Here is a 19,779-nt window from a genome sequence, read left to right on the forward strand (position 1 = left end):
AAGCCGCAGCCAGGAGGCACAGCAGCAAGGTCAGGTCTTCAACCCTGGAGATGACTTAAAGAGCAAGACTGGGCCAGAGATTAAAAAATAACAACTTTGGGTTGATGGGCCTCTACTGGGAATAGGCTACCCGGTAAACGTCCAGTTATGGAAAACCAGTGTGCAAAGCCTAAAGGAGGTAGGAAACCAGAGCGGACCAGAGACTTTCTGACATCAGCTCCTCCTGGAGCCTGGACTGGGAGAGCTTTGAGGTTAGGCCTCTTAGGCTGAAGCTTGGAGGGACCAAGGGGTACAGGGGCAATGAGCCAAGCGCTTGATTCAGATCAGTCTTAAAACTCTCCTGTGTACCAGGTTCACCTCTGCATGGATGTCCATGAAGGGATTTCTCCTGGCGTAATTCATAATTCACTGATGATACTACGATGGGGAAGAGATTTGTTTCTCCTCAGTGGCTTCAGGGCCTGTAGGAGTTTCCAAGCAGTATTTTCGGGGACATTCTAATGCCAGGCATTGTATCCAGTTTCCATAAATAAGGGCCTCTCCTTTGGCTAAAATGAAAAAATAAGACTCTGGGAAACACAGTTTGCACCTGCATACCCACCCACACCCACCCGAAACCCACACACTGATAAGAAGGGAGGGCAGATTTGAGCATAACACCTAACTTCTGAAACCCTGCCTCAGGCCCCAAGGATTTGTTTCTGTTACAGGTCATCACTCCTTACTCAATTTTTAAAGGGGGTAATGGAAGTATTTAAATTTCACTGTCTTCCATAAAATTTTCTATGCAAAGGCAGCCTGTGTTTTTTTCGGTTATCTATAGTGTGATAGGCAATCTAGAATTTAGAATTCTCAGGGTCAGAGTTCATACATTCTGAGACCCAGTTCCACAATTTTAGGCTTTACTTTATAAATAATAAATGTTAAACAGAAAAAAAAAAAAAGAAAATATGAAGAAGAAAAATCACCGTAACCCACAAATAAAAAAAAAAAAGCTACTACTAAAATACTATTAAAATACCTTTCAAGACTAAATGTGTATATGGTTTTTTTATTTGGGGGTTTTGTTTTAATAACTTGAGTCAGATCACAGAGCCCTGATTTTGAAGCTGGTGTTACATGCAAATCTCAGCTCCCCTTTTAGTAGACATAGTTAATTTCTCTAAGTCCCAGTTTGCAAATCTGTAAACCAGGGACAATAATCGTATCCACCTCACTAAGAGTTTATCAGGATTAAATGTGCTCAAGTAAACATTTTGAATAATGTACTGCTTTGAAATAAGAAATCAGTAAGTATTAACTATGTTATGATTATATGCCATTATATAATTTAACTTGTTCACTTAAAATGGCTGGTGAAAAATTTTTGATATGAATAAATATTACTTACATTATTGTTTAAATGCGTGCATGGTATAACATATACATGTTCTATAATTTTTCTATCAGTTTCCTATTATGGAACATTTAGGGCATTTCCAATTTTCTACTGTTACGAATCACATGGTGATAAATAATCTTAGTATTTGCTTCCTTTGGATAATTTTCTAGAGGTAGCTTTGCTGGGTCATGAGGTCTATATTTATGCTCAAGAGGAATCACAGAATCCATGAGAAGAAACCAAAACAAGGCCCAAAGGAAATAACTGACTTACTTGTAATTAGAGAACTAGCTGGGCAGTGGTGACAGCCACGGCATTGATACAGAGATTACTTTTCATTTAATAACTGGATAAACTGTACTGGGCTTTAACTATTGTTTCAAACATGTGTAGCAAATAAATTTTAATAAATTTTCTTTTTATAAAGCCTGTGTCAAGTTCATTTTCACTAATGGTCAGAGTCTATTTGTTAAATCATATGCTGGCCACAGCATGGGGTTGAGCATTCAGTGTTGACACATTTATATGCATTTAAACTCATGAATTAAAAGTCTATCTTTGTGTGTTGATGGCTCTTCTTTCCATTGTTGTCTATAGTGCAGAGTCAGTAAGTCTTGGTTACGTAAACTCACATTTTGTATGGCAGAGCCTCTGTATCAGCAGCAGGCTAGAGTTTTAAGTAGATGGAGCAGGCCCTTGATTTGGCTCTTAATCAATGGGGCCAGAAAAGGGAAGAAGGAGGGTTCTTATCTCAACTCATCATAGGTAATTCCAATTTTCTGTATTTTTGACTAGGAAAAATTGAGGGTGAATCCCTGAAGATCTGAGGATTTGAGTCCTTGCTACAGAGCAAGCTTAGGCTGAGAAGGAACTGAAGAAAGAAAACAATGTTGAACTGGAGACCACGTCCCCAGGGCAATGAACATCAGTCCCTTCAGTGTGCCCTGTACCAGGAAGGGGGGTTTCTGGGGAGGAGTGCAGGCAGGCGTGAGGTATCTTCTATGGAAAGACCTCCTGTACTTTGTGTACCTTCTGGAGGCCAAAAGGAAGAGCTTCAGGGTTGGGAAAAGAGTCCCAGAACTCTCTGTGATAGCCCAGATGGTACCTACCTAGGAAAGGCTGGGCCTTTATTTCCCCAGCTACTAAAACAATTACCATATAATGGGATGGCTGAACAACAGGAATGTATTGGGTCATAAGTTTTTGAGGTTGGAGAAGTCCAAAGTCCAGGCAAAGTCCAGGCATCAGTCAGGAGACCCTTTCTCCCTGTGGCGTACTGAGACTGCCTGCAGGCGGATCCTTGGTTCTCGGCTCTTCCATCACATGACAATGCAAAGAGGGGTATCTTCTCATTTCTCTGCTTAGTTCCATTGACTTTCAGCTTCTGGCTGCTTCCTGTGGCTTATCTTCTGTGTCCCATTTCATTTACTTATAAGGACCTCAGCTACGTGGAATCAAGGCCCACCCTCGTTCAGTTTGGGCACACTTCAACTAATAACATCCTCCAAGGTCCTACGTACACATGCGCTCACCCCCACAGGACTAGGAATTGGGACCTGACTGTGCCTTTTGTGGGGAACATGAGTCAATCCCCAATAGCCCATAAAAAGAAAAAATAAAGGATGGGAGCATGGCTTTGAAGCAAAGAAGCCAGAGAGAACAGAGACCCATTTTATATTTGTATGGCTTTTATCAAAGATGAGATTTCTGTTTTGGTAGATAAAAGATGGCCAAATATCTACAGTTTCATTTGGTATGGCCTAGTAATTCTCAGAGTATCCTCATATTCATAACAGGTTGCTGTCATCTCAATACAGCATCTAAAATGGCCTGAGGTTGGTAGGTCAACATTTTGTCCCTGAAGTTCTAAGGTACAAGTAAGCCAATCTGAGCAAGGATGGGGCCTGATTCACATCACTCTATCACTCTCATCCTCAGTTTCCTCATCTGAAGGACACAGACACCTACTTTGCCAAATTGTTTTAAGGATCAAATGAGATAGGGGATGGAAAGCCCTTGCTTAGCTTATTTCCAAGCATAGGCAGCTGCCAACTGACAGCTATTATTATTATTATTATTATTGCTCTAATTTACTCATGATATTGGGGGTAGGGAAGTGCATATTAGTCAGCCAAATGGGTGCTGATGCAAAGTACCAGAAATGTGTTGGCCTTCATGAAGCGTATTTATTTGGAGTAAAAGCTTACAGGGCCCTAGAGAGTCCAACTCAAGGTTGCTTTCTCACCAAAGCCAGTGGCCACGTGCGGAAGAAAGGTGGCTGCCGGTCTCTGCCCGGTCTCTCCTTCGGGGCTTCCTCTTCCTCTTGAGGCTCCGAGGGCCTGGGTTCTTTCCAGCCTCAGCTGTAAGCAGGCACAGGGCTTGTCTCTCAGGGCTTCTCAGCTGCCCGGCTGCTCTGTTGTCTTCAGCTGCAAATTACCAGGCGAATAGCTCATCTCTTCTCCTGTGGCTCCAAGGTCAAAACTGACAAAGTCGTCTCCTCTGGCATCTATGGGGCTCTCCCTCTTCCCGTGAGTTTTCTTGAGCGAGTGTCCATTTACACGGGCTAACCAAGGGGGAGGGGGCTCAACCAGAGTCACGTCCTACTGATGTGGCCGAATCAAAGCCCTAAAATGACTTTATCAGGTAAACTTGAAACAGCTGATTTTAATACAGTCGAAGGGTCTCACACCCAGAGGAACAGACCAGCTTACAAACATAATCTTTCTCTTTTTTGAGGTGGAATTCATAAAGAATCTCAAACTGCCACCGAGTGCTAATCTAAACTTCCAGCCATGCAGGAGCTTCCTTCTACAACTTGCCAGCATCCTTACCAGCAACCAAGTTAAACAAACATCGTGGTAACCCACAGTGCAGGCTGGTCCGGTTTTCCCTGATGACAACTCTCATGCAAAAAAAAAAAAAAAAAAGCTGCTGGCCCTGTCTCACTCCTGCAATCCTTGTGGCCCAGACTCCTCCAAGGCCAGCCTGCTTTGCTGTTTCAGGAAATAACCATCTGCAGTAGGCTTAGGTCTTCTGGAAAGAGGGGCTTCTCTTGAAATGCGAAGGAGGCTCGGCTGCATACAGGGAAGTCTTGGTTATTGGGCTCAAAAATGACCATCACAGCCTTGAGTTTCTGACCAGGTCTATTTCATTTGAATAAGCTGATGCTGCGTCTTGCCGTCACTTGTTTGACTTCGCGACAACAGGATCAATGACTGTAACTTCTCAACAACCAAGGGATTTATGGATAACATTTCTCAAGCCAACTCCCAATTAATTTCAAACCCTTAAGGTTATAGTTATAAAATTTTATATCCAAGGCAAAACTATAGAGACAATAAAAAGATCTGTGGTTACCATGGGTATTGGGGAGAGGGCTGGGAGGAGAAGAGGGATGAATAGAAGAAGCACAAGGATTTTTAGGGCAGTGAAACTATTCTGAATGATACCTAATCAGCAGATACATAAAATTAGCACTCATCAAAACCCATACAACTGGGAAGTAGATGTGGCTCAAGAAATAAGGCCCCCACCTACCATATTGGGAGGACTCAGGTTCAATCCCTGGGACCTGTTGGTGAAAAAGAAGAGAAAGCGCACCAGCGCGGTGAGCCAGTGCCCACGCAGTGAGCCGAATGCCAGCACGAGTGCCCACGTGGTGAGCCAAGTGCCCATGTGAATGCCCACAGGGTGAGCCAGTGCCCACGCAGTGAGCCAGTGCCCACGCAGTGAGCCAGTGCCTGCGCAAGTGAGTCACGCAGCAAGATGATGATGCAACAAAAGAGAGACGAAGGGGAGAGCCAAAGTGAAGCACAGCAGAGACCAGGAACTGAGGTGGCGCAATTGGCAGGGAAGCTCTCTCTCCACATCAGAGGTTCCCAGGATTGAATCCCTCTGACTCCTAGATGAGAAAGATGAGAAGAGAAGACAAAAAAAGAGAAATAGATACAGAAGGTCACACAGCGAATGGACGCAGACAGCAAAACAGCAGGGTGGGGGGGAGGAAGGGAAAAATGTAAAAAAAAAAAACAAAACGAAAACCAACCCATAGAACTGCATACACAAAGAGCAAAACCTAATGTTTATTATGGACTTTAGATGAAAAGAATTATGTCCAAACTGTGAAATAACATAGGACAGAACAAACCAAATTACTCAGCTTCACAGCCATAGGAGAAAGATGAGAAGAAAAAATTCAGATATCAATAAAGATTAAACCAAAACCCTCTTTGTGTTTCTGGGAAGTCTGCTCCAAAACTGAGAAAGGAGGGTGAACGAAGATATGATGAAGAAGGAGGTCTCAAAAGAGGTAGGGTTGGTTGGGGGGAAAAAAAAAACCCTCAGCTATTCAAGCCTTAGTGTTCTTAGTTAAAAATGGGCAAAATCACCTCTCCTTGACATAATGGCTTATCAACAACTTAGCGTTTGTTTAGAACATCCTCGAGTGCCTTGAAGATAGAGTTGGCATTGTCCTATTATTGATTGCATTACTAATCTTAAAACAAATAAAACAAAACAACCTATTCCTTGGACTCTCTTTAGTGAGAGGTTTATAATGAGAGCCAGAAAAACATTTTTTTCCTATATTTTAGATTATGAAATTTAACAGGAAGGATCATTTTAATTTTTCATGACTGTTCACTTACTAAAGGAAAAAAACATGTGAAATGCAATTTTGAACAAGTCCAAGGGCTGTCTTCAAAATGCATCAACTGCAACCGTGTAACTGACGAGGCTGTGTCCTAGTCTTACGGCATCTCTGTGCCAGGGGGTCCTGGTACCACTCGGCAGATGCAAACCATGCTCTAAACAGAGCCTGGCGCCTTGAGAATCTGTTTGCTTTTTTTTTTTTTTTTTTTTAAGCACCGATGCTATTCTGTTCAGATATTTTCATAATTTTTACCACTGAAATACATTTCCCTAATGCTTTAAAAAACATACTATTAAGACAATTATAATGAAATTCTCAAGCATAGTCAGCAACAAACATTCATTTCCTGAAATAAAAAATGAGTCTTATATTCACAAATCCCACAGCTTGGAAATGTATATGATACACAACATTTAACCTGTCAACAGCCTCATTAGTGTCAGTGACTAGGAACTAGCAATCAGTCGATGGTGTGTTCTACATGTGTTTATGTTTTAAAATGCTCCTAAAATAGCTCTGCTAAAGAGGGTGACATAAAACACTTCTACTGGACAGAGGAATTTCAGTTTAAATTTCATAGTTTATTGAATAAATTATTTACAGGTAACAGAGCGAATACCCAGCTAAAATTAATAATAATAATGGCTATGTAGATAGCCATCTAAAGTTCAACTACGCCAATATATAAACGATCCAAAAATATGCATGTGTGCATATATATATATATATATATATATATATATATATTTGTATGGTGTCTGAATTCAGAATCCATACCAGCTATTAAGACATTTTTATAAACTGTAAGAAATATGTGAGCTATTTCAAGATATAATTCTGAAAAACAGACTTCCATGTAAGAAGCCAATTTAGAAAGGAAACAACATAAACAATAGTAACTTGTGTGCTCAAGTGAAACATCTTTTTAATTTTGAGTAATGAAGATGTCAAGCCAAATGCTAGAGTAGTTTAACTTAATTAGGTGGCCTATTTTTCCAGGCATCCTTTCATTTCCCATTGAAAACTCAGCTTGTATGCAAGGCAACGAGAGCAATTTTGTCTGTAATGAATACCTCTGGGACGGCACAGAGTAATCATCTGAATGTTACACTGAAGACTGGTTTGAGTAACTAGTTTGGGCTTGTTAAGATGCCAGACTCTGTTGGACTAACTAGATTAATCAAAGCCTGGCAGCTTTATCATTTTATTGGGTTGATGGTCAAAAAGTCAAGTTGACTTTACTTCTGAAATTTCTGCCCAAAGGAACCAATCTAAAAGTAATTGGTCTAATTTAAAGTTCATTGTCATGTCACAACCATGGAAACTTTATAGACCATAGGAAAGAGACTTTTTCCCAAAAATGCTCTTTAAAATATTACCTTTAACACGTTCTTAGCCCTTTTCTCATACCTCATTTACGCTCGAACTTACAGAATTTTCTCAATTCACGTATTCATTAGGTTTTATGCAAATTTTAAAATATCACTCTAAAAATAGATTTAAAAGAATATTGTATAAAGAGGGGCTTAGAGAGTCCTATTGACTCCAATGCCATTAGATTGCTGATAATAAAAACCTAGCAATATGACCTTATTTTAAAATAACCGTTCTTTATGTCAGCTTTATCGTCACACTGATTATTTGAAAGTTCTTGGAATGGTTCTCCCAGGAAGAGCGTTGAGGACTGACTTGCAGCTGGAGGGGAGCTACTGGAAGTGAATGGGCAGGGCCAGGTTTGTGAGATGTCCCACAGTACAGGGGACGGTTCTGTCATACGTGGAATTGTCCCTTGTCACTATTCAGTGTCCCTTTGGGAAGATCTCATTTTCTTTTGTTTGGAACTTTAACAAGAGCCAAGTTTCAAAATCATATGTCAATGCTGCCAATGCCATTCCTGGTACTGGCTTCACACGGGGGTAGGCAGTACTTGAAGTGTCTTCTTCACCATGGCTCCACTAGTACACCACGAGCCATTACTTAGCCCCTCTGTGCCTTCAGGCACAAGGGAAAAATGTCTAAAACGGTCAGTAGAATCTTTTTGTTCTTCTTAAATCCAGAGAGTGCCATATAAGTAGGAAGAGAATCTGTCTTCATTCTGTCTTCTACTGAAATTGTGCCTGAGCACGTACATATTGAAATGTTTAGCATTTTGTCCTAAATATGTTCCTTTTTTTACATCCTTTATATTACAATTAGGTCCTGACATGGACTTCTTTCAAAACTATATTGGTATGTTATGTCATCTATGACACTCATGAATTTTAAAGAGGGCGGTGTACAATATGCATGAGAAAAAGGGAGAGTTGGTCTCCCTTATGTTGGTCCTTCTGTTGAAGGACATAAGGAGGAGACAACTCAAAGAACTCATGTCATAAAAAATGCACAATCATTTCATTCATTCACTCATCTTTCGGCAAATCATGCTGCCTATTTCTGATGTGGCAGACATTACTATAGGCCCAGCAAATCCAGAGAGAAATAAGAGCCAGTCCCCACACTCAAGACCTCATGGTCTGGTGGGAGGGACAGAAGACGATGTCAATGGCGACTCCTGGTGGCACAGAGGAACAAAGATGCGCCTCCCCAGCGCCTCCTGGTAGACCGCAGGGAGGCCCTGCAGGTGTGAAGGCAGGGGAGAAACAGGACCACTTCTTGGAGATGAATCATTCTGGCCACAGTGAGGAGAAATGGGGAAAGTGGAAGTGAAGGTAAGGTGAGAAGAGCTGGTGAGAATCGGAGAGGCCCAGAACAAAGGCGGTAATTATGCAGATGGAAAAGAGGGGGTAGATTTGAAATTCTGGCAGATATGAAATCAGCACTACTGGGTGAGTAAGTGCCCAGTGACTCTGTCTTGGGTGACTTGGGAAGGGGCAGAAATACTCATTGATACAGGCCACATGGGAAGACGAGAAGGTTAGAGGCAAGGGTGTAGGTGGGAGGTGGGCAGGTGTCCAGGGGAGTTAGAAAGCGGATTGGAAACTCACACGAGAGCTAGGTTAGAACTACAGATGCTCTTCAACTCTTTATTCAAAATGGACTTTAGGATATCTATATCAAGGCTTGAGTTGTGAGATTCCAGGAAAAAAGAAGATTGCTGTATTTTATCATGATTACTTTTAATCTTGCAATTTTAGGGAACAGGTCAGAGGAAGAAACTCCTTGGGGGTGGAAGGGGAGTAAAGAAGCACAGAGGAACCTGATCACAACCTGAGAAATATTGTAAAATATGCTCTCAGGTCAGGAGATTGAATATATATGGTTGATCATGTCAGGAGATTGAATATATATGGTTGATCATGAGGCTCAAGATTAGCAACAAAAACTAGCTCAGTTCTGATGCAGGCTACAATATGAATGTACCTGGAAGACATCAAGTTAAGTTAAATAAGCCAGATTAAAAAAGTCAGATATTGTATGATCTCATTTATATGAAATACTTAGAATAAGCAAATTCATCAAGATGGATAGTAGATTATGTGTTACCATGGGGCTGGAGTATGAGAGGAACAGGAAGTTACTGCTTAATGGGTACAGAGGTTCAGTCTGAGGGGGGTGAAAGAAAGTTTGGTAACGTATGCTCATAATGGTAGCACAAGATTGTCAACCTAATTAAAAACACTGAATTGTATAGTTGAGCATAGTTAAAATGGGAAATTTCAAGTTGGATCTATGTTGCTACCATAAAAATTGAAAAAAAAAGTTGTTTAGACGTAAAGGATAGCTATTCATGGAAAGGAAAAAGGAAGAGAGACAGAGGAAGAGGAGACGGTGGAGGCGGAAGGAAGGAAGGACAGGGCTGCCAAACAAAAGGAAATGGTTTAGCAGAATAAATGTGAAGGAGGAGAAGGAGGTGAAGGAGGAGAAGTGGGGAGCAGAGTGGGAGGAGGAGCGAAGGAGGAAAACCAAACAAAAGGAAATGGCTTAGCAGAGTAAATGTCCAGGTCAGGGACAAGGGATTTATTGAAAATCTGGTTCAGTCAAACAACCTAAGCTTCTCCATGATCTGACATCCTCTGATTCTCCCTATTAAGTGATTATTTATTGTGGAAAACATTTAAAACTCTCAGCCTCTGTCGTGTGGTACCCAAAGCAAGGCACGTATGGACAGAGAAGTCACTGCACTCAAAGAACTGATAAAAAATGTCCTAGGGGGCCGACGGGCCAAGCGGGGCAGAAAGGCTAGGATGAACAGGGGGCCATGGAAAAGGATATTCTTGAAATGGATATAGTGGAGGAATGGAGGAGGAAAGGAATGCCACATCTTCAAAACGGAGAAAAACAAAAACCTGATGCCGAGAAAATTCCAAGCAAGAGAATTAGACTCTTCCTCTAAGGGGACCTTTGTTTCTGTCTCCCTCCATACACTGATTTCAAAGGAATATTTGTAGCGTGAGTACAATCACATACAAGGAAGGCTAGAGGGTCCTGGAGTTCGCAAGGCTGGAGAAGGGAGCGCGAGCTTTTTCAGGGAACGAGGAGGTCCCCAGTGCACGTGGACCCGTGTGAGCCCCGATGAGCCTGGGGACACGATGGAGGCCAGGTGGGAAGGCCCGATCTTGGCGGCCAGGTCCCCGCTAGCGCCAGCCTACGGATCTAGATACAATCACCTAAATCAAACGTGGTGAGAGTGAGGAAGGAGCTCGCTGGTGGTGGACAGCTGCCACTCTCCACCGCTGGCCTCCCTTTCCTTAGCCTGTGAGCTCTACAGGGGAGGGATGCTGCATGTTTGTGACGTGTCACGCGACCTGGGCCCTTTAGAGAGGTTGGGAAAGACACAAAGAAATCTTGCACCGGTATGGTCCAAATTCTAACCCCTGCAAGAGAAATTTATATGTGCTTTACATTCAAGCATGCTTTTGTGGTAACACACTTATAGCCATCATAGGTGGAAACAGTCAATATTCCAAGCATGGCACTGGAGAGAGGCAGCTCTGTTCTGTATTTTTATTACATGCTCATCAGGCTTATTATGGGGTGGCATATATAATTTAAAAGCTGCCTGTCAATTATTAAAGTATAGGCAAAAAAATCTTTAAGGGTCTGTATACACTAGCTTAAGAGCTATAGAATGCATGATGTAGATAGTGCCAAGCAGCCCTTTGGGACTGTCTAAAAGAATATCATTAATTTTTACAGTGTACTTCCATTTCTGGAGCAATTCCAGCATTGGCTTTCTATAAACATCATTTCAAGTACAGAATTATGCTATTTGCTTGCAGCAACATCACAGGAGCAGTAGTATACCATATGTTGCTACTTAGCAACTTGGTCTATAAGTCCCAAAGCATGTACTGATTTGAAAATTGAACAGGAATTATAATTGTTGGGTGAGGCTACGAGGCAAGTTGTCTTGGGTTACTAAGCATCCTATGCAGATGCTTGATGTAATGTAGAAAAAGGGAACAAAACTATGTTTTTCCCCTGCAGGGTGACTGAAGACTTATTTATGATTGCCTAAAGGGATAAATTGATTAAAATTCCCTAAAAGAATACCAGGTAATGAATTCTTGAACACAGTATATTACACGGAATAAAAGGAAAAGTTCAATGGAAAATTTAGCTAGGCCATTCAACATACATAATTTGTGAAGTTTATCTCTCTCCAGAGTATGTATTATCTTACCGTAGTCTGATTTTTTAAATAGCAAATTCTAAAAACATTTTCATACACGCCACACCATTAAAAAATAGTTTGCTTCTGGCTCACAAACCTGACATATCTTTAAACAGCACAAAAAGTACTCAGAGCTGTTTACCCCTTTATAAGTTATCACTGGTATTTAAAACATTCTTAGTAACTCTGAAATAGTCAGAAAAATGCTGCTTGTTGTTCGATTTTAGTCAGGGCTTAATGTTAGTCATTATACTTAAATTATAAAAATCTAAAGAGCCAAGCTGTTATGATGTATACCCTGTGAGTTTCCAATCCTTTATCCCAAACTCTTTCAGACGGACATAATGATTCTCTGAAAGGGAGCAGCTGCTTTATAACAGCCATCATTTATTGAGTTTGTGTTTCTACTGTTTCAAACAAATTCAATTAGCCCTTACACTTCAAAACCCTAAATGCACCAAAGAGATGACCCTGGGTTGCTTTAATCCGATAGTCGTACTAAACTTGTCAGTACAGTTTGGGGATTGATGGTTCGAAGAAAATTGATAATAACATTTTTCATTTTGTAATCAAACAGCCCTATTCAGAACTACCTATGGATCTTGGAGGGCACTTAGCGGAATGAATTCAGTTAAATAAGAATTTAAAATGCAAAGCTCAGCCTTCCAAAGGTATTCTTAGAGTCACCAACGCAGCGGGATGGAAGGCAATGGAGCCAGGATCCCTGAACTCAATGATGACCTTTCCAGCTAAACAACATAGTATAGTTTCAAGAACATCTGCCCAAAGAAGGGAGCGATCGTAATAATTTCTAAGTGAAATGTTCATGGAGATGCAAGCCTGCCTCTGCTTCGAGTTAGGCATGAGGCATCCTGTCCTTAAGAGAAATTTCAAAGCCCCACAGATGGTATCCCTAACATATATAAGATTTAAATCACCGACAGCCATCATGAAGAAAAATAGAAGTTTCATACTCCCCCTTTTCCACACCACCTCCCAGTTATCAAATATATTTGGGTGGATATATAGGCCTTTAAATCCATGATGTTAGAGTTTCGGCTGCAGTTACTGCTAGAGGAAAGTCCAAGACACCATGGTTTTACTCTTCTAGAAAACAGGTTCAAGTCCATAAGAGGATCCTGTGAACTCTCCCCCACTTTCCTTTATTTGTTTGTTTTTGCTTAGGATGCTCTTATACCTTACACTGATACTCTAGGGCAGTTAAAATGTTGCTTTCAATGCCCACCCTGGATTAAAGGGCCAGATCTTAAGTATCTAAAAAATAAATAAATAACCAAGCATTTACTTTTCTAAATGTAATTGTTTACCTTTTCATTGTACTTTTGTTGTCACCTCTCGTGATTGAATACCTTGTCAATTATTCCCAGCCGCAATGGATACAAACGTGACCATATCGCCCATTTTGGCCTGAAAGCTAAGCACCCACCCCCAGGAGATTCTGAACACAGCCCGAGAGCGCCCCCTGATGCTTTCACCGGCCATGTGATGTCAGTTATAAACCCAAGGCTTCATTGAAAATGGCCCCAACAGTTGATAATTAACGCTATTTGTGACATGTGTAGCTTATAATGATTAACTCGTCTACAGGCAGAAGCACAAATAACCTGCACCTGTAAAGACTTTATTTCCTAAAGGTAAAACAACTGTTTAGGAAAGATCATGCTGGCAAAACAGCTGCTTGCCGTTCTGGAGAGGAAACAAGGTAGTAGCTTTCAACAAATGCCAATTCTGGTGTTTTATCAGCTCTATCTCATTAACTGGAAACAAGGCTTAAATGCTTTGTTTATAAATTATGATTATTCCTGATTGCAGCAGTTACTGATAGTGCTACTCATTTGCAATGCAACTCTTTGAATTTGTTTAATTACAATTTGAAACAAGGCAGAGAAGATTAATTAACCCACCTGGCCGGCTGGCACATAGTCCTGGCTTGGCTCTGTCATGCTCATATACATGTTCTCACCGTCAAACTGCGAATGAAATAATAGTAAACATTCAGCAATCTTGACTGTGTGTATGTTTTTTTTTTTTTTTTCAGCATCAAACTGGAAACAGTAGCCATAAAAAAATACTGTGGTCGGGAATATGAAAAAATCTGTCATAGCAAGCGAGCCTCATCTTTCCTTTGATGTTTTTGTTGTCATCCTTACTGACCCTGGATGTCAGTGATTTGGAGTAATTAGTGCTCTAGTAATTACAGCAAGCAAGCAAGAAATGAATGGTTTCCTTTCATCTGCAATCTGTTTTAAAACAAAATGGCTCATTTTGTGCACCCGTATACATATTGCGGTTCTGTTGTCACGAAGGAGTAAATGAATGGCACGATTTCTGAAAGAAAAGGATAATGGGAAATACACGAAGGCATAGCTCAGTGCATTCTGAGTTTAGCTCTCCGAAATGAAAAAGGGCAGAGTTCTCGAAATGGACTGAAACTGGTTTCATCGTACTAGCCTTGGGATGAAAAAAATTTTCGACTTTATAATAATATTGGAAAAGTGCATGTGCCACCATAGCTATGGTTAAGAATGACAATGGCAATGAGTAACAATAAAAATACACAGGCTTGATTTTCCTCTCTGAAATTCTTCAAAGGCATAGAATTAATGTTAAGTATTACAAATGCATAGAAATTCATAGACACATTTTCAAGACAGCGGAGTTAGGAACAAGACAGAAGAAGGAAATTCACATGGGCAGGGCAATCTCAATGCAACCAGCGGCAGCAACAACAAAATTACTTTTCATTATTTGAAAGCAGTAAGCACTCCATTCAGACTTAATCCTCAGTTATCTTTAGTCACTTGATAAATGGACAAAGCATTCCTCTTTTAGTTAAAGGAAGTCCCGTCCCCCCCCCCCCCCCAAGGAAATCATCAAATGGACAATCAACTTCAAAGACCTTGGTCTGAATCTACTTTCATCAACAGGCTAATTTCAGACACCGGAATGTGAAAATTCAAAAAATGACTTTTCAAAAAAGAATAAATGATTGATAGTGGTGCAAGCACCCAGTAACATGTACAAACACACACTTTGTGTACCTTCAAAATGGTTTAAAAAAAAAAATGTGTTAGCATTCCACCACCTAAACGCTGCTCAGAGAAGAGGGCTACGTAGAACCTGAGCACCTACCAAAGCTTCTAAAGGCTGTTCAGCAGTGCTGGGCACTTCACATACAAAGAAGCTATAAAAGTGAAGACATCGCAGAAGAGCCTGGACCAATAGGTCAAACTCAAGGAATCAAAGGGTTTCCTCACACATCACCCTGTAACACTATTTCATGGGATGTGACTGACTTAGCTAAACAGATATGAAATCACTTCTTCGATGATGTGGTTGCTAGCACCAATCAGAAGCAGCAAACCCAGAAATGTGGTAGAATTTTGGTTGCTTTGTCAATGGGCACAGGTGTCCTGATTTCAAGTGACTTACTCAAGGTTGCTTTTCCATCAGTCAGGTGAACTTTGCCTTCAACTCAAAGATATTTGTGCTCCTAATCAATCTGCCTGTGATGGCTAACAACTCATAGCCCAGACAAAGAATCCCACTTAGCATTTCTCCCCTTCCACCCACGGTTTGAGTACACTGGTTTGTTTGCAAATGTTTTTAATATTAGGATGCCAAAGAACCATTTAAAATATGGACAGTTTCTCTGAATGTAACAAACTAAACTGAACAGAAGTAGTGAAGTGAATCAAATACCCACTGCCTGCGCATATTCTATAAATGTGTTACTTTCTATTTCATCTTCTCTAACTCATTTTCTAAACGTGGCGTTGTTCTCATGCCAAGGAAGCCTTTGAATTTTGGTTTCAGTCTATCCCGAGTGCATGGTACTTTAGTATCATCATTGCTACTGCTCCTGATAAGGACACTGGCATCAAAAAGTCCAGAACTTTAATAGTGAGTGGAGCAGAACTGCATTTTTTCAATACATGGCATGTGGCTGTAAGCACTATAATTGTGATAGCTAAAAATTTTTTTAGTGCACTCTATGACTCAGCTCCATGTACCATTACATATATTAACTGATTTAATCCTCAAAACCAGCAAGAGTTAAGTGTTATTATTACCTGTATTTTACAAATGAAGAAATTGAGGCACAAAAGAGTTAAGCTATATGCTCCAAGTTACACAGCTTGTAAAAGGCAGAACTGGGATTCCAACCCAGGCGGCCTGACTTTCTGGCCCATGTGCTCAACCACCACAATATATACATATATTCTGAAGCATGATGATGAGTCAGCTATCAATTCTGAAAATTATTTCAACAAATCATCCAAGTGATGCCAATAGCTCAATGACATTGAGATACTGTCCAGAATTTCTGTGGTATGGTAAGGCTTTCCAAAAAAAAGCATCCTAGAGGGCTGTCAATTGTGTAATCTACCTGACTGAATACCCCTAGATGATTTATAAATATGGCTTAAAAGACTGAAAGGTGGTTTCTTCAAAACTGACAGATTACTCGGAACTCTCCGAAAGCTTCCTTCTGAAGGGCTGAAATGTAGAAACACATGAAAAGATGGTATTTATTTCATGCTATCCCTGCTTTCTAGGAGACCAAGTATGTGATGTGGTTTTTGCTCTGAGAGACTCTGGCCTTCTTTCGCACCGTTCCACACCCCATTCCCTGGGTTCCAGCAGCACTACCTGCAAGGGCAGCCCTTTCTGCAGGATGCCTTCCTTCCCTTTGACTTGTTAAAATAGTTCATGCACTCCTTGGTCCCCTTAGTAAAGGTGAAGGGCCAACCTAGACAGGCCTGTTTTGGGGCAGGGGTTATTGTTACAGGAAGATGCATCTGCTCATCTAACTCCACTAGACTGAGGGAGCAGAAAGTACATCTTTATTGTCTTTACTGTTTCTAAAGCTTGGGGTTTGGCAAATCATAAGTCCTCAGGAATTGTTTATTGTCTAATTAACTAAAATCGAACAATATTTGCATGATTTAAAAAGACTGCCTTCCTAGAGAAGAGGAAGGAAATTCAGCTTTTGGAGGATGGTTTGAAGACTTAAAGGGGATTGACTCAAAGTCTTACAATGAATTAAAATTAGTTAATATAAGAGCAGAAGCCCTTACAGAAAAAATGTTTTTACAGGAATTGCCAGGACACCAATACTCATTCCCCTTGTAGGCTGAAGGATTTCATTTTGACCAAGTCCTGGGCCCAGTGGAGAATAAGCCAAGACGGGAGTTGGTCAAGTTAATGTCATCACTCCAATTTTGAAAGCTCCGCCCAAGCACACCCAGTTCCAGAGCTGGGTCCGTGGGTTTTCACAAGGCCCCCCCTTCTTGGAATGCACCCTAGGTCTCAGGCTTATTAGCCAGTTGTTATCTGAAACAGAATGATAGCGCAGAGAATCATGGACTTTCAGTCTTGTAAAGGTTCTAGAATGCATCACATCTGAACCCCTCATGAAGAAATAGACTTTTCCATTGGTCACCCAGGTCATCGGAGACTAGAACTGAGGCCTGGATTCCTAGTAGAAGAATTTCCCGCTCCTTTACCACGTACTGCTTTCTACTCCATTACTCATGAGAAAGTGGGGAGTCAACCCCATGCCTCTTCGTGTCTGACTTGTTTACATTTACGCTATTACACTCTAATGACCCTGCTTCACTTGACTTCAATGTTAGATGTTAATAATGTCAGAGGAATGTGATGCACGATTGCTTCAATTCTGGTCCCTCAGAAAGTCAAGCACAGAATTACCATATGACCTGGAAATTCCACTCCTAGGTAAATATCCAAAAAGAAGTGAAAGCAAAACTCAAACATATTTCCACACCAGTGTGCATAGCAGCATTATTCATGGTAGTCAGAAGGAAGAAGCAACTTAAGTATCCGTCAGCAGATGAATAGATAAAATGTGGAACATATACACAAGAGAATATTATTCAGCCACGAAAAGAAGTGCTGGTACATGTTACAACACAAGCAGGCATTGAAGGTATTGTTTTGAGTGAAATAAGCTAGACACAAAAGGACAAATACCGTCTGATCTCACTTATATGAAATTCTTGGAATAAACAAATTCAGAGAGACAGAAAGCAGAATAGTGGTTACCGGAGGTGGGAGGTGAGGGGAATGGAGAGTTATTGCTCAATGGGTGTGAGTTTCTATTTGGGGTGATGAAAGTGTTCTGGGAATAGATAGTGGTGAAAATTACACAATATTGTACAATGTACTTAATATCACAAAATTATTCACTTAAAAATGGTTAAAATGATTGTCATGCTGTGTATTTTACCACAATAAAAAAGGTTAAAAAAAAATAATGAACTTAGATTCTTTACTCCTAAAATATATCACAGTTAATTATTCTTAGAAACTATCTGAATTTAGGCCTTAGAACTTTTCAATATATATCTAAGCATACTAGGGCTTTTAATTTCCACATATGCTCAATCTTAAACCTGAAGCCAAGTTTGAAAGAATAAATAAACTGACTTACTTAAGTCTACACTTAAATGGCCTCAGCTCAGGATTAGCCTTTCTGACCAAGTGCTTTTATACTCTTTATTGTGTTTTTATTTCAAAGCACCAGGGGATCCGATCACATAAAAAGTCATTCGTAAATCTGCTACTACTGCTTTTTTGAAATTGATTTTAGAGGATATTAACCAAACCCCTAATCCCAAAGAGCTTTTCAAACTAAGTAGTTATTATTCCTTCTATTTAAAAACTGAAAGCTGACATCTAGCAATGTGCAAACACAGTGAATGATGAGCAAAAATGGATCTATTAGGATATCAAAACCACTATCATAAGGAAAATCAAAGATGGAATGTGAAATATAAAATTAATCATTGACACAGGTCCAGAAAATGGGATCATTTTAGGGAAACCACTAAAAGGCAACCGGAAAACTGCCACTAAGGGGAAGAAAACCTCATGGAATTTAAGAAACAGTACTACATTGTCTTGCCTATAAAAGGGGAAAGCCTTACATTTCTGGGTGTTTTCTAAAGGAATATTTGATATTTTGATTGGGAAAAAGGAGCTAGAAATGGAAATGTTTAAAGCAGGGAGTTAATCTGCCATTTCTTAACAGATGCCTTACAATAAATCCTAGGAGAAGGTAATTTCCTTAAATTTAAAGATCTATTTTTGTAATGCTATGCCCAGTATAAGATTACACATCACCTCCTTTCCCCCCCCGGAAACGGGAGAAATACCTTAAGTTTAGGGAACAAAGTAAAACTCTTTCGCGGTTCACATGGAGCAAAGCACTTTGAAAGCTATAAGCCTAAAAGGAAGGGCAGTCGGGGACCAACGAGCAGAACTCACACGTGTCTTCCCAGGCATGGTAACACGAATCCCCTCTGAACAGAAGCAGCCTAACTCGTGCCCCTTAGGGTACCTCGCCACTACTGTCAAGGAGAATGGTCAGGAGACCCAGAGGCACTGCTCATCTCTGCATCTCCCAGCGCCAGGGCGGAATGCGCTGGGACAGGAGAGGCCGGGTCCCCTCTGCACCCGTGCTGGGCAGCTGACGGACCCTGGGAGAGCCCACCGGGCGCAGGAAAGGGGCTCGCACTGAAAGGAAGAGAGACCAGGCAGAGCTGGGCATGTCAATACCGTGAAAAGAAAGTGCGGCTCAGCGACCAGTGCTTTGTATGGCTGTGAGTTGAGACCAGGGAGCACAGAGAGCTGAGCCACGAAAGAGAAATCTCTCGGCTCACGGGAGCACTTCACTCCGGACCCGAGCAGCGCGGAGAGGAAAGCAGGACCTGGATAGACCGCGGCGGCCACGGACGCGGAGAGAGCACGTCCTGCAGCCACAACTTACAAACCGGACTGCACTTGGGGCCTGAAGTTTCTCATCTGTGCCCTAGCGATATATTTCTTCGGGGGAGGATTGCACATCATGTTCCCTTGGCTATGAAACTGAAACGTCCCACGATAACGCTACGCATTTACGCTAAACCTAGTCTCGTAACAGCTGATCTACAAAGCGGCTCGACGGCGCGGATCACGCGAACAGTTCCCCAGCCGTTTCTCTCGGCTGCCTTGTAATTGTAATGAATATGGTATTCTTTTAATAGGAGGCGTCTTCCGGGCTCTGCACTTTAAATTCATTCCTTTCTATTGTGATATCTATGGAAC

The 19,779-nt window shown here is 41.1% G+C and overlaps 1 protein-coding gene across 2 annotated transcripts in view; it reads right to left on the reverse strand.

Annotated features, from left to right (window-relative positions):
- Window positions 1-19,779, reverse strand: part of TOX (thymocyte selection associated high mobility group box) — a 342,324-nt gene that overhangs the window by 169,200 nt on the left and 153,345 nt on the right. Inside the window, exon 2 of one of the 2 annotated variants that reach the window (XM_004484333.5) lies at window positions 13,572-13,637. The exons of the other annotated variant lie outside the window; for it this stretch is intronic. Coding sequence (XP_004484390.1) covers window positions 13,572-13,637 — 66 coding nt within the window. The remainder of the gene's footprint in view (window positions 1-13,571; window positions 13,638-19,779) is intronic. 2 annotated transcript variants of the gene reach the window in all.

The sequence above is a fragment of the Dasypus novemcinctus genome, chromosome 14 (genome assembly GCF_030445035.2).
Source record: "Dasypus novemcinctus isolate mDasNov1 chromosome 14, mDasNov1.1.hap2, whole genome shotgun sequence".
Classification (NCBI taxonomy): Eukaryota; Metazoa; Chordata; class Mammalia; order Cingulata; family Dasypodidae; genus Dasypus; species Dasypus novemcinctus.